Source organism: Hyla sarda, chromosome 12 (genome assembly GCF_029499605.1).
Source record: "Hyla sarda isolate aHylSar1 chromosome 12, aHylSar1.hap1, whole genome shotgun sequence".
NCBI classification, from domain to species: Eukaryota; Metazoa; Chordata; class Amphibia; order Anura; family Hylidae; genus Hyla; species Hyla sarda.
The window spans coordinates 56,203,758-56,217,677 of NC_079200.1; the positions used below are offsets into that span (position 1 = coordinate 56,203,758).

A 13,920-nucleotide genomic window follows, 5' to 3' on the forward strand; every position below is an offset into this window, starting at 1 on the left:
AAGAAAGGAATTTCCTCTGTAGCATTCAGCAGTTAATAAGTTCTGGAAGGATTAAGATTTTTTAATAGAAGTAATTTACAAATATGTTTAACTTTCTGGTACCAGTTGATTTAAAAGAAAAAAGGTTTTCACCGGAGTACCCCTTTAAAGGGGTACTCCGGTGAAAAACATTATTATTATTATTATTATTATTTTTTTAACTCAACTGGTGCCAGAAAGTTAAACAGATTTGTAAATTACTTCATCCACAACGAAACAGAAATGCAGGGCACTCACCATTACTGTATAAAGTTCTTTATTCAGACGATCTTTTCATAACAGTGCAGTCAGACGCTCGACCCTGTTGAGCGTCTGACTGCACTGTTATGAAAAGATCGTCTGAATAAAGAACTTTATACAGTAATGGTGAGTGCCCTGCATTTCTGTTTCGTTGTGGATGAAGTTTTTTCCTTGTGGATTACTACTTGCAGTGAGCACAACCAGTGAATCTTCATTTTCTGGATCTGCTAGAAGTTGGGCGTTAATCATACAGGTGCTTGTGCCGGGCAGTGCCGGCTGCGCTTTTTGAGAGTGAATTTAGATTTGTAAATTACTTCTATTAAAAAAATCTTAATCCTTCCAGTACTTATCAGCCGCTGTATACTACAGAGGAAGTTGAGTTGTTCCTTTCAGTCTGATCACAGTGCCCTGCTCTCTGCTGACACCTCTGTCTGTCTCAGGAACTGTCCAGAGCAGGATAAGTTTGCCATGGGATTTGCTCCTACTCTGGACAGTTCCTGAGACAGACAGAGGTGTCAGCAGAGAGCACTGTGGTCAGACTGTGGAAAAGAACAACTCAACTTCCTTTGTAGTATACAGCAGCTGATAAGTAATGGAGGGATTAAGATTTAAGATTTTTTTATAGAAATTATTTACAAATCTGTAGCTTCTTCTAACTTTATAAGGGCCCCTTTATTATTTCTGTATTAGTCTATATATTTTATATTTTTAGGCCAGATGACCCCATTATTACTTAATCATCTGTGCCTTCTGTTGTGTTTCTTCAGCACTAGAGATGAGCGAACTTACAGTAAATTCGATTCGTCACGAACTTCTCGGCTCGGCAGTTAAGGGCTTTTCCTGCATAAATTAGTTCAGCTTTCCGGTGCTCCGGTGGGCTGGAAAAGGTGGATACAGTCCTAGGAGACTCTTTCCTAGGAATGTATCCACCTTTTCCAGCCCACCGGAGCACCTGAAGGCTGAACTAATTTATGCAGGAAAAGTCATCAACTGCCGAGCCGAGAAGTTCGTGACGAATCGAATTTACTGTAAGTTCGCTCATCTCTATTCAGCACGTCCTCTCCCTGACATTATACTCTGTTACAACCTCCAGCGGAGGATTTTTCTGGGGTAGATTTGAAAAATCTCAATGTCATTTGTGCAGTCTACAATTGTCATAGCATATTCCATTAATAAATAATATGCTTAAAAAATCTGTAGTGGCTGCAGGTCCCGCTCAATAACCCTGTATTCACAGCCGTCACAATGGGAATGATTAAATAAAAAGCTGAAGGCCCCTGCTGGCTTTTCCAGTCACGCCGCTCCAATTATGTACTGCTGTTCTGTTACTGAACACATGGGTTTACGTGGGAGCCTTCAGAATCCGGTTTTGTCTCAGTCGCCCACATCTCAGTGATCCTGTAGTTTACCATATAAAGTTTTGGCTCATTGGCGCATTTTTATAGGTAGACACTGACCCCTAGTGGTGGAATGAAATATTCTATTTCTGGCTTTATTTGGAACTGAATTGTTAGGGGGAGCCTAAAGCTTTCATTTATTTTATATCTTTTTAAGCAAAATTTAAATTTGGTTAATAAATATTCATCATGAGGATTATTGCATACGGCCTAATAAATATCAGTAAACACACTGTTCCTGCATTCAGCACTCCCTAAAACGGTCTGAAAGCTGTCCGGGCATTCTAGGAGTTGTAGTTTTCCAACAGCTAGAGAGCCACATTTTTTTAAAATCAACTGGGTCGAGAAAGTTAAATAGATTTGTAACTTACTTCTATTAAACAATCTTAATCCTTCCAGTACTTATCAGCTGCTGTATACTACAGAGGAATAGGTCACCAAAGATATATATAACCCTACATGTATAGTAGGTAAGGGTACGTATTTAAACCTCTAACACCAAAAAGAGAACCGTACCACAACAACAAAAAAGTAATAAGATTTAAAAGGTAAACTTTATTAGTGCAATATAATGAAGAAAATAATAACAGATAAAATTTAAACTAAAACAAAGAAGTAGTAACAATAAATAGGCACCAGTAAACATACAAAGATATAGGACAATGGTAGAACCCAAGTACATCAAAATATACAAGTATAAAGAGTAAATGCCAGAATAGCTGGTAAGGTACAAGAATGATACCTCCCAGAAGTACACAAACCATACCTACACCTGAACCCCAACGATCGTTTCGCTATTATGCCGCTTCTTCAGGGGGCATAATAGTGAAACGATCATTGGGGTACAGGTGTAGGTATGGTTTGGCACCCTTAATTGTGTACTTCTGGGAGGTATCATTCTTGTACCTTACCAGCTATTCTGGCATTTACTCTTTATACTTGTATATTTTGATGTACTTGGGTTCTACCATTGTCCTATATCTTTGTATGTTTACTGGTGCCTATTTATTGTTACTACTTCTTTGTTTTAGTTTAAATTTTATCTTTTATTATTTTCTTCATTATATTACACTAATAAAGTTTACCTTTTAAATCTTATTACTTTTTTGTTGTTGTGGTACGGTTCTCTTTTTGGTGTTAGATACTACAGAGGAAGTTGAGTTGTTCTTTCCAGTCTGACCACAGTGCTCTCTACTGACACCTGTCTGTGTCAGGAATTGTCCAGAGTAGGAGCAAATCTCCATAGAAAACCTCTCCTGCTCTGGACAGTTCCTGACACAGACAGAGGTGTCAGCAGAGAGCCCTGTGGTTAGACTAAAAAGAACTATACAACTTCCTCTGGAGCATACAGCAGCTGATAAGTACTGAAAGAATTTATACTTTTTTTATAGAAGTAATATACAAATCTGTTTAACTTTCTGGCATCAGTTGTTTTGAAAAAAATTGTATTCCTTGGGTGGACTCATCACAAAGTTGCAAGCCTCAGCCTCCCATTTTCTGTCTGTCCATGGGTATTCTACTGCTCTGTACTCATAAAATGGAATCGTGCATTGGAGTCCCCCCTCCTGTCACCAATATAGAGCTGGGATTGTTATAATGAGACTGTCCCTTTAACACAGCACATTGGAAAAAGGAAAGGGGATACTGCTTATCTGCACTCTGCATTAAATGATAGCCCCCCTCCCTTATGTGTACTACAGATCAAACAGTGCCTTATTGAAAAAAAACACTTACATCATAAACATATAAAACAATGGAATGGTATACAGACAGAGGAAAAAGATGTGTGAGTGATGAATGTTACAGTCACTAATGCGTATATAGCTAAAAGAAGCTGAAAATTGGATAAAAGTCACTAGAATATATTGCCTAAAACTATAATAGTTTCAGTGTCGCACAGTTGCCCCAATACACCACCGCTTCTTACACAGTCCAAGAACACTATGGGCCAGATTTATCAAAGAATGTCTACGGTAGAGCTATTTTCCCACGTTTATTTGGGTGGTGGTTTTGACTAGCGTGCATCTTATTTATCAAGACGGTGCAGAAGGATGATGAATTTTGTGCAGCTTTGCTGTGGTGGGAACAGCTCTACCACATACACTTTTTCTAGACGCTTGTGAGGGAGGGAAGTAGACACTTTCCCGGGTCCTGAATTTGTCAGGTTCGGTGTTTTTACTTAATTTCACAGAGCTGCGTGGACATTTTTACTTGCATTTCACTATCAAATTAGATTGCGGTGTCTAAGGGGTTAAAGCCGGGCATCATCGTGATCGGTTATGTCTGGCATTAGAGATGGGTCCTGGTGACAGATAGCCGCCAGAACCACCCAGCTATGGCCCGTGTGGTGTAGCTTTGCGCCTAAAAAAAGTACCTTTGCGCACAAAATAGCGACTTTTGACAAAAGTCGCAAATGATAAATACGTGACCACTGCATGGGCAAAAAGAAAAAGGGTAGGCAAAAAGTGAAACTGTCTATATCAAAAGACACATAAAAGTCGCCTGAACTGTGCCAAAACATAGACATAAATACCTGAAAAAAATCAACATACATACCAGAGCACGCAGCCCCAACACTTATTTCTCTAATGCTTCTTCGTTTTTTATGAGTGTACGTGTATATTTTCAATACATTTGTTTTCTGTTGATTTATGTTTGTCCCAGTATGTAGGATATATGTTTTATGAAATTAGGTGTCCCATTGCATTTAGAATATGTAGCCAATATGTGTGCATTACATGTAGAGCCAATTGATTTCACAGCAAATTGTGTAATGCTTTATTGCCTCTGGTGGTGCGGTAGGGGAATAAAACTACTTGGAGGATTCCCCCAAAGATCAAAACTTATTGCTGGAACTTCCTGTGATCAATTATTGTTTATGGACTGTCCTAAGGGTACACTTCTAAAAAAACCACACCAACATGCGGCGGTCATTGGCTGAACAATTATGTCTGCCATACTACAGTTTTTACCAACACATGAAGGCTTGGTTTTGTCTGCACACAGTAGTTGCAAGGTGGGACCACCCCCTCACAAAAAGGCATTGTGCAAAGGGAAAAAGCCCCTGTGGAGGCTTTGGGGTCCATGTTAGGGTGGGCTCAGTCCTATCCCATTGCTATCACCAACTAGACAACAAAAAATGTTCACTTCACTCTCATAGGGCTTCATATTAGTGAACAGCATTAGGAGGAATATCCAGACTGTTGAGACCCAATTAGCTCCTAGCAGGCTATAACTACCCCTCCCCCTTACTACAATAAATAATTAAATAATAACTGACACAACAACAATTTAACTTTTTCGTGGGTGGGGTTCGGCCACAGCTTTATTTATAAAATTACTTATATAAATAACAATTTAACTGTAACAAAGACACAGATTGGCTTCTTACTAACCCGAGAGGTGCTGCCACACTGTCCTGTGTGGAGGTCTACCCCGGGTTGACCCCGCTTTCACCGTCTTCTTACCGCCAAGCTGTGACTTACAATAAACAGAGATACAAAAAGGGAGGGAGGGAGGGCAAAACTCCGGGTCATGGGCAGATTGAGGGGGGAAGGGAGAAACACCAGCTATAAATACCCAGGGGAGGGCCCCTGAAAGCCCGGGAAACTATTAAACCCCTGATTGGTGCACTCCTTCCCCCCCCCACAATGGGACATACCACTATAGTTAACGACAAGTTTTACAGGCGGGGGAGGGGGCTAAAAAACCTTGCCTGTATTATTTCTTAACCCCTTAACTGCTCACCAGTCAGGGGGAAAGCTAGTTATGCACAGCTTGCCCCTCCAGATCCCCTCTAACTCCTTGCTGGTTCGAGTGCCCGTTCTGCATTTACTGTCTGAGCGGTAGTGTTCCCCTGGGGATCACCTATGGACACCATATTTTTCCCAATATAAATGAATGCATAACAATTGTTTGTTTCCTGTAACTTTTTCTTTTTTATTATTTTTGTTTGGTTATTTGTTGTTAATTTACAAATGTTTAACCAATTTGTAGGTACCTTGTTGGTTATTTACTGGTATGAGCTATGTATCGTGGTACCTTGGTCTTCTTTGATTTCTATGTATGTTTTGTTTCAAAAATAGCTTTAATAAAAATTATCTTATTGAAAAAAAAGGGGGTAGCCAGATTTGCTGAGGTGCCCTCTGTGCCCACATTTGCTATTTAGAATATGTTGTGGGTTTGTGATGCCTGAAGGGCAATCCCTGTCATCTCTATACTGGTTTGTCTGGTGACAATAAACAGTTTTTAAAGGAGTGCTCCACTGGAAAACTTTTTTTTAAATCAACTGGTGCCAGAAAGTTTAACAGATTTTGTAAATTACTTCTATTAAAAAATCTTAATCCTTCCAGTACTTATCAGCTCCTGTTATGATCCACAGGAAGTTTTTTCTTTTTGAATTTCCTTTCTGCCTGACCACAGTGCTCTCTGCTGACACCTCTGTCCATTTTAGGAACTGTCCAGAGTAGGAGCAAATCCCCATAGAAAACCAGCTCTGGACAGTTCCTAAAATGGACAGAGGTGTCAGCAGAGAGCACTGTGGTCAAGCAGAAAGAAAATTCTAAAAGAAAAGAACTTCCTGTGGATGATAGCAGCTGATAAGTACTGGAAGGATAAAGATTTTTTTATAGAAGTAATTTACAAATCTGTTTAACTTTCTGGCACCAGTTGATTAAAAAAAACGTTTTCCAGGGGATAACACCTTTAATAGAGGTTCACAGATAAAACAAACTGATTTTTCAGACTTTGATCTTAAAGATTATCCAGTAGAAGATGCCACCAGAGAGTCCACCGGAGACCCACCAACCCCTCTAAGCCAGTCACCTCCCACTGAAGAAACACTTCCAGAAACTTCTGCAGCAGCCGCAGTGAATGTCAGCTCTCTGGACGAGGACCATCAGACAGACACAGGGGAAGATCAAGAAGGTATCATGATTAGGACACAAGTCTAAGTCCTTCAGTCATCCCTCTCTGCTTATACATAGCTGTTTTTGCTACAACTGGGCAATAACTATCATGACCTCCAGCTCCCACCTGGGTTGTCACCCGCGTTTCCTGGAATCCTGGTGAACAAATCAACTTCATTTCTAAATTGACAGATTTGATATTCAGGAGTATTGGTTGCCATGATGGTAGCTATATGGGCTGTTACTCAGTTTTTCTTAAAATAGTTTTTACATCTTTACAGAAGAGGATGACTGACTGGCTAATATTTACCAGGGATTTTTATTTAAATTTTAAAGGGGTTCTCCGGATCCCCTGAATATTAGCCACAGCAGCTACAAAGAGCATCTCTCACTCTAGAGGACCCTACATCTTCATGTATTACTCAGGCAACAAATTGATTTCAATGTAATGCTTCCCTTTTCCTGTGGGGGCACTGCAGAGAAATCAAACACTTGATTTATGGTCTCCCCACTGATTACAGCTGATCACTAGGGGTCCTAGCAGGAAAACATGTGATCAGCTTATCTCTGGGAGGTCCACCGCCAACTACCAGAAATGACATGGAGAGAGTAAATCAAGACTATGTGGAAGTTATGGAAGCTGTTCCTACAGTTCGATGGTTAAGGATCCATATTCCCTTCTCATGGTCCTTGTATCTTTGATCTCAGGTAAAGCTCAGTTGACCTTGGAGGAAGATCTGAAAGACTCGGTGGAGAAAACTTTACAAGCCTTACTGCTCACCAAATCTCTGGAATCCCCTCCACCGGAGAGAAGTACAACTCTCATCAGCAGTCCTCCGCTACTTCCAATGCCACAGCCAAAGTCATCTTCATGGGTTAACCAGTGTTTGACAGGTACATACACTCTGATCGTATAAACCACATAAAAAGTTGAGTAATTTTATAATTAAATAACTTTACTGTCTAGATTTTTCTTAGCAACCAATAACAGCTTACCGTAGCTTACATTTTACCCGAAAAGTTTTGCTGTAAGTCACTTTTTATTTATATCCCCCCCCCCCCCCCCACACACACACACACACAAGAACCACTCACTATTCTGCTGGAGGAGTCAATGTGTACATACATTACATTGCTTATTCTGTACTGATCCTGAGTTGCAGCCTGAGTTATACTCCAGAGCTGCATTCCAAATTCTATAGGCTTAAAGGGGTACTCCACCCCTAGACATCTGTTCCCCTATCCAAAGGATAGGGGATGAGATGTCTGATCGCGGGGGTCCCGCCGCTGGGGTCCCCCGCAATATAGCATGCAGCACCCACCTGTATCTGCTTCCGGCAACGCTGGAGGTTCTGGCTCCCGACCACAGGAATGGAAGATCGTGACATCACGCCCCGCCCCCTCAATGCCGTCACGCCCCCTCCCATAGACTTGCATTGAGGGGGCGGGGCGTGACATCACATGGGGGCAGAGTCGTGACGTCACAATCTTCCGTTCCCGTGGTCGGGAGCCAGAACCTACAGCGTTGCCGGAAACAGATACAGGTGGGTGCTGCATGCTATATTGCGGGGGTCCCCAGCAGTGGGACCCCCGCGATCAGACATCTTATCCTCTATCCTTTGGATAGGGGATAAGATGTCTAGGGGTGGAGTACCCCTTTAAGAGCTAAAAACTCTCTGTATGTTCAGAGCCTGTACAGAATTTGCGACTAGCATTTTGGGATGTGTTTTATGTTTCCACCTGGCACTCTAAAGTCATCTGTCCCCTTGCATTATAAGAGTTCCTCTGTTTGGGGGGTCCATTCACAAGCTTGTTGACTGTTTCTAATGACAGCCAGCAGAATTATGAATGCAGCCCTTGACTACAGTGTAGAAGCAGATTACATTGTTATCTGGGCAAACTTGGTGAAGAGTACATAAGCATCGATACAAGAGTTAGGAAAATATAAAACATAGACATAGGCTGCAAAAAGAATATTAAACAGCATAACAGAAAAAGACTCAAGGACTCTCAGCATCCCGCACTACATTTGTGTGTTCCCTTGCCTAGGAAGCTAAGGTATATAGTGATCTTTATGATGAAGTCCCCATGATGCTGTTGAAGCAGTTCTATAGTGGAAGAATGCCAACAAACAGCTCCTTATATCTAATCTTTCGTGACTTCTGAGCATTCTGCAGCATGAATTATTTATTACCAAAACCTAATATTGTCAATTCTTTTAAATAGAATTGGAAGAAATCGACTCCCCTCCCTCCTGCATCATGAAGACCTCCACCCCTGTCGGCTGCTCCCATATCTCAGGACACAGCAATCTCTTCCAGCCATCCAGCCAGAAACCCCCAGAAATTAGCAGTCAGGTAGTGAAAAACCCCACCCCAACTGGATCTCCCCATCTGCCTGCCATGCATATGCCTTTACCCCCCAGCCGAGTCATTGAGGAACTCCACCGAGCACTCGCTACAAAACATCGCCAAGACAGGTGGGTGCAGCCAAAGAAGATCACATTACAGGGGTTTTCCGGGTTACACCCTATAGAGAATTGTGAGCTAATTAAGGGCGCTTACCCCAAGGCTCCACATGATTTTCCAACAAACTTTCTTTTAGCATTTTCATCCAAATATTCAAAGTCTTTCATCAGTCAATGAAGCAATAACAAAAATATATCAATAAGTGCAGCATATCATCTCTTTTGATACGGTTCCTTTTACTCTCTCTGAAGCATGCCGTCTTCATGCCGTTACACCAGCGAGGGGAAGATCAGTCGGACGTTGCAACGTTTTGGAAGACATTCCTTTTTTTCTTAAAAGGGTATTCCAGGAAAAAACTTTTTTTTTTTTATCAGCTGGCTCCAGAAAGTTAAACAGATTTGTCAAAAAAAATCTTAATCCTTTCAATAATTATCAGCTGCTGAAGTTGCGTTGTCGTTTTCTGTGCTCTCTGCTTGACTCGGGAAATGCACAGAGTAGAAGAGGTTTGCTATGGGGATTTGCTTCTAAACTGAGCGGTTCCCGAGACACGTGTCATCAGAGAGCACATAGACAGAAAAAAACAACTCAACTTCAGCAGCACATAAGTACTGAAAGGATTAAGATTTTTTAATAGAAGTAATTTACAAATCTACAAACGTAACAGAGAAGGGGAGAGCACTCTTGAGAACAATATCACCTTATATCAGTAGAACGGTCCTCGGTGACCTATGTCAGTGTCTCCTGCGGGGTGCACATACAACAGTATGAAGTATCCAAAGTAAGTACAAAAAGAAGCACGTACGTGCACTCACCGCAAAGCAGAGACAGTCAGATGTGAGGGTCCGGTGACGGGGTGCCGGGTCTCGGCATCGGCGCTGGCGTGTGGCGCTCGGCGATTGCCACACGCCAGTGCCGATGCCGAGACCCGGCCCCCCGTCACAGGACCCTCACATCTGACTGTCTCTGCTTTGCGGTGAGTGCATGTACGTGCTTCTTTTTGTACTTACTTTACAAATCTGTTTAACTTTCTTTAGCCAGTTGATATATATAAAAAAGTTTTTTCCTGGATAACCCCTTTAAGCATACCTAATCGTGCTCCCCTCACCATTAAATAGATCTAACAACACCACATGAGATTCTTATCTGAAAAAGAATACATACATATTAAACATAAAAAAATACAGATCTATCAAATTAATGATAATATAATAAACGGACGAGACATAGATGGATAACCTATGAATAAACACTCCAAAATGACATGACTCGTTCAGTCCATTCAGACTAAGGGAACAAAGGTTCTTTTTAACCCCTTCCACCTAAGATCACTTGTTTTATGACCACATTTAAAAAAATGACGAGCAACTTATGTTTTTGCATATCTAGACACATTTCCATTTGTGCCATATCGTACTAGTTTTCTGCAAAAAAAAACTATGCATACATGTCAAGTTTATTCATTCTAATTTTGCTACTTCTCGATGTCTGCCCAACCTGTACCCTCCCGCATGAACATTTTAGGAGGTCTTTGACTTATTTAGAATTACAGGTACAGAATCTTTTTTTGGGGGGGAACGAAGTTCCCTTTATTGGATGAGGTACAGTGTCACATTCCATTGCAATTTGGACATTTCAAGCAAGGATAGGTGCCATATTTTTTTGGACTGTAAAAATTGCTGTTTAATTGCTGTTTTTTGTTTCCGATTATCCAATCTAATAAGAAAGTTACCAAATGGATTACCAAACATAGGGTATGCTCTTAAAATTACGTAATTTTTCATGGTGTTCTTTATCAAGCATAAATGTCCATCATGTGCAGATACATATGTGACCTCATTTTTATTTTTGCATTTTCTCCTTTTCTTACTTATTTTCTCTTTAGGAATATTTCCACCTCCTCTGTGACTTTTTCTCCACTTTTCTTTATACTTACGATACTCATAGCCAGTACTACATATCCAGCTTTCAACCAGCCTTCTTTTTATACAGTGTAGTGGCAAGTTTATCACCACATCCACATCCAAATGAACATGCTAGGGGTCTCACTCTTAAAACAAACTCTATAAGTTCATGACATTTATTCAGGGTTTCCACAGATTGTTCTAGCTGTCCCTGTCCATAAGACAAATAAGTCATCCATGTATCGCAGCCAAGTTTTCACATACCTACTTAGTGGTAATTACCATACAAATTTTTCAAAGCTTGTCATAAAATTATTAGTAAAACTTGGGGGTCACTGGGTAATATATGTTTATATTGCTTAATTGACTGATGGAATACTTTGCATATTTGGATGAAAATACTAAAAGCAAGTTTGTTGGAAAACATGTGGAGCCTTGGCGGGATTTCTTTTATGTGAATGCGGCTATTATGGCTTAGAGCCTCCACCCTGTTCACGCCACACCTATGTGCTGCGGTTCATTCTTTCCCATTGACTTACTAAGGGATCTCCACAGTTCGGCGTCCTCGGTTTCTGGCAAGATTGGCTGCAAGAAGTGTCCCTTGCCCTGAGGAACCTGTTCTTTCCTGCATCCCTTTGATTTGAGTGACTTCTGTGTAATACGTAATTTCCCCTGTGGTGACACTGCGGGGGAAATAGACACTTTAGCTGACATTTATCATTGTCTTTAGACTGTTTTTTTTTTTTTTTTGTGTCTAGAAAAGGTGCAAAAAAGGCGCAAGCAGGGTTTATTTGCACCTTTTTTTGTGCCATTTGGTTTACACATTTCTGCTGATTTTGAGTTGCAATCCAGGTGCTGATTTTAAGTTGCAAAAAAGGCGCAAAGCCACTAAAAAGTCTCTAAACTACACCAGCCCAGACTTAGCTTGGCTTTTTGGTGTATGTGAAGAGAAAAATTTCAGAAAATGTGACCTGCACAAAAATGTATCAAATGCTCTGCGACCATTTAATAAATTTGGTGCACCTACAGTACAGACCAAAAGTTTGAACACACCTTCTCATTTAGAGTTTTCTTTATTTTCATGACTATGAAAATTGTAGATTCACACTGAAGGCATCAAAACTATGAATTAACACATGTGGAATTATAGACATAACAAAAAAGTGTGAAAATATGTCATATTCTATGTTCTAGCCACCTTTTGCTTTGATTCCTGCTTTGCACACTCATTCTCTTGATGAGCTTCAAGAGGTAGTCACCTGAAATGGTCTTCCAACAGTCTTGAAGGAGTTCCCAGAGATGCTTAGAACTTGTTGGCCCTTTTTGCCTTCACTCTGTGGTCCAGCTCACCCCAAACCATCTCAATTGGGTTCAGGTCCGGTGACTGTGGAGGTCAGGTCATCTGGTGCAGCACCCCATCACTCTCCATCTTGGTCAAATAGCCCTTACACAGCCTGGAGGTGTTTGGGGTCATTGTCCTGTTGAAAAATAGATGATGGTCCAACTAAACGCAAACCGGATGGAATAGCAGCCGCTGCAAGATGCTGTGGTAGCCATGCTGGTTCAGTATGCCTTCAATTTTGAATAAATCCCCAACAGTGTCACCAGCAAATCACCCCCACACCATCACACCTCCTCCTCCACACCAGCACACCTGTGAAGGGAAAACCATTTCAGGTGACTACCTCTTGAAGCTCAACAAGAGAATGCCAAGAGTGTGCAAAGCAGTGATCAAAGCAAAAGAACCTAGAATATGAATATGACATATTTTCAGTTGTTTCACAATTTTTTTTATGTCTATAATGTCACATATGTTAATTCATAGTTTTAATGCCTTCAGTGTGAATCTACAATTTTCATAGTCATGAAAATAAAGAAAACTCTGAATGAGAAGGTGTGTCCAAACTTTTGGTCTGTACTGTACGTATTAGTAGCACACAAAAAAGGTGTAGAAAAATACTTCACTTACACCTACAATGATAGATGCCCCCTTTTGTGATTGGCTTATTGTCAAGGAATCCTTCTAACAAGATGGGATTGTTAAAAAGCAGATAACACTTTCAAGTAAGAACACTAAGCTGTTTCTCTTAAAGGGGCAGTCCACTGTTTTTACTTTGTTGTTGTATTTTTAATCTTATTGTCAGTGCAGCGTTTATACAAAATATTGCAGTGACCCATATTAAGTCAACAGAGTCTCTAAAGAGCTCTGTGGTTTACAGCATAAGCATCTCAGTGGAGGTGTTAACTTCATGGGGTGTTCTATTTCGATACCACTCCCCTATTGATAAGTCATCTTAAATGGGCATTCATCATAAATCAGATCTCCAAGGAAACTTGCCTTGTTATATATCACTTGTAGTTTCTATATGCATACTTACTGTAATGGAATTAGAGCTCCATTTGTTTATTGCAGTGCTGCAGTTTAAAGCATGGAGAAACGACAAAGAAACAGCCATGACCTCTGATGAGGCAAGAAGTGGAATTCAGACTACCTGAAACTCCCATTAGACAGTGTAGCTAAGCTGTAGTCACTGATCATAGCTGTACCCTATTAGAACCCCTGTGTCATGCTCCAGTCCCTCCAGCCTGACATTTTCTTCTAAGGCTACAGTCCCACGTAGCGCTAATGCAGCGTATTTCACGCTGCGCAAAATGTTCTGCACAGCAGGAAATACTCTGAATATTCTACACTGAGCATACACACAGGACAAGCCTGTGAAGCGTTGCCCCGCCCCCCAAACCTCACTTCACACACAGGGCTGCCGCCGGCTAGGAGCAGGATGCAGGGACCTTATAATTTACTGATATGCTCGAGCATTTCAGGAAAATCAAAGTTTAGCCCTTTAAGAACATTGGACGTAAATGTAAGTCCTGGTGCCCTGGAACATAACACAACAGGACGTACATTTACATGGTGGCGTTCCATCTATGCAGCGAGCGCAGGAGCTGCACTTGCTTCATAGACTGT

At 41.0% G+C, this 13,920-nt stretch overlaps 1 protein-coding gene across 8 annotated transcripts in view; it reads left to right on the top strand.

Moving 5' to 3' along the window:
• Positions 1-13,920, top strand: part of PHACTR3 (phosphatase and actin regulator 3) — a 177,254-nt gene that overhangs the window by 57,925 nt on the left and 105,409 nt on the right. For 6 of the 8 annotated variants that reach the window (XM_056547530.1, XM_056547532.1, XM_056547533.1 and 3 more), the window contains 3 exons: positions 6,420-6,602; positions 7,292-7,477; positions 8,810-9,062. In XM_056547530.1, coding sequence (XP_056403505.1) covers positions 6,420-6,602; positions 7,292-7,477; positions 8,810-9,062 — 622 coding nt within the window. The remainder of the gene's footprint in view (positions 1-6,419; positions 6,603-7,291; positions 7,478-8,809; positions 9,063-13,920) is intronic. The other 2 variants (XM_056547529.1, XM_056547537.1) reach the window with 2 other exon arrangements.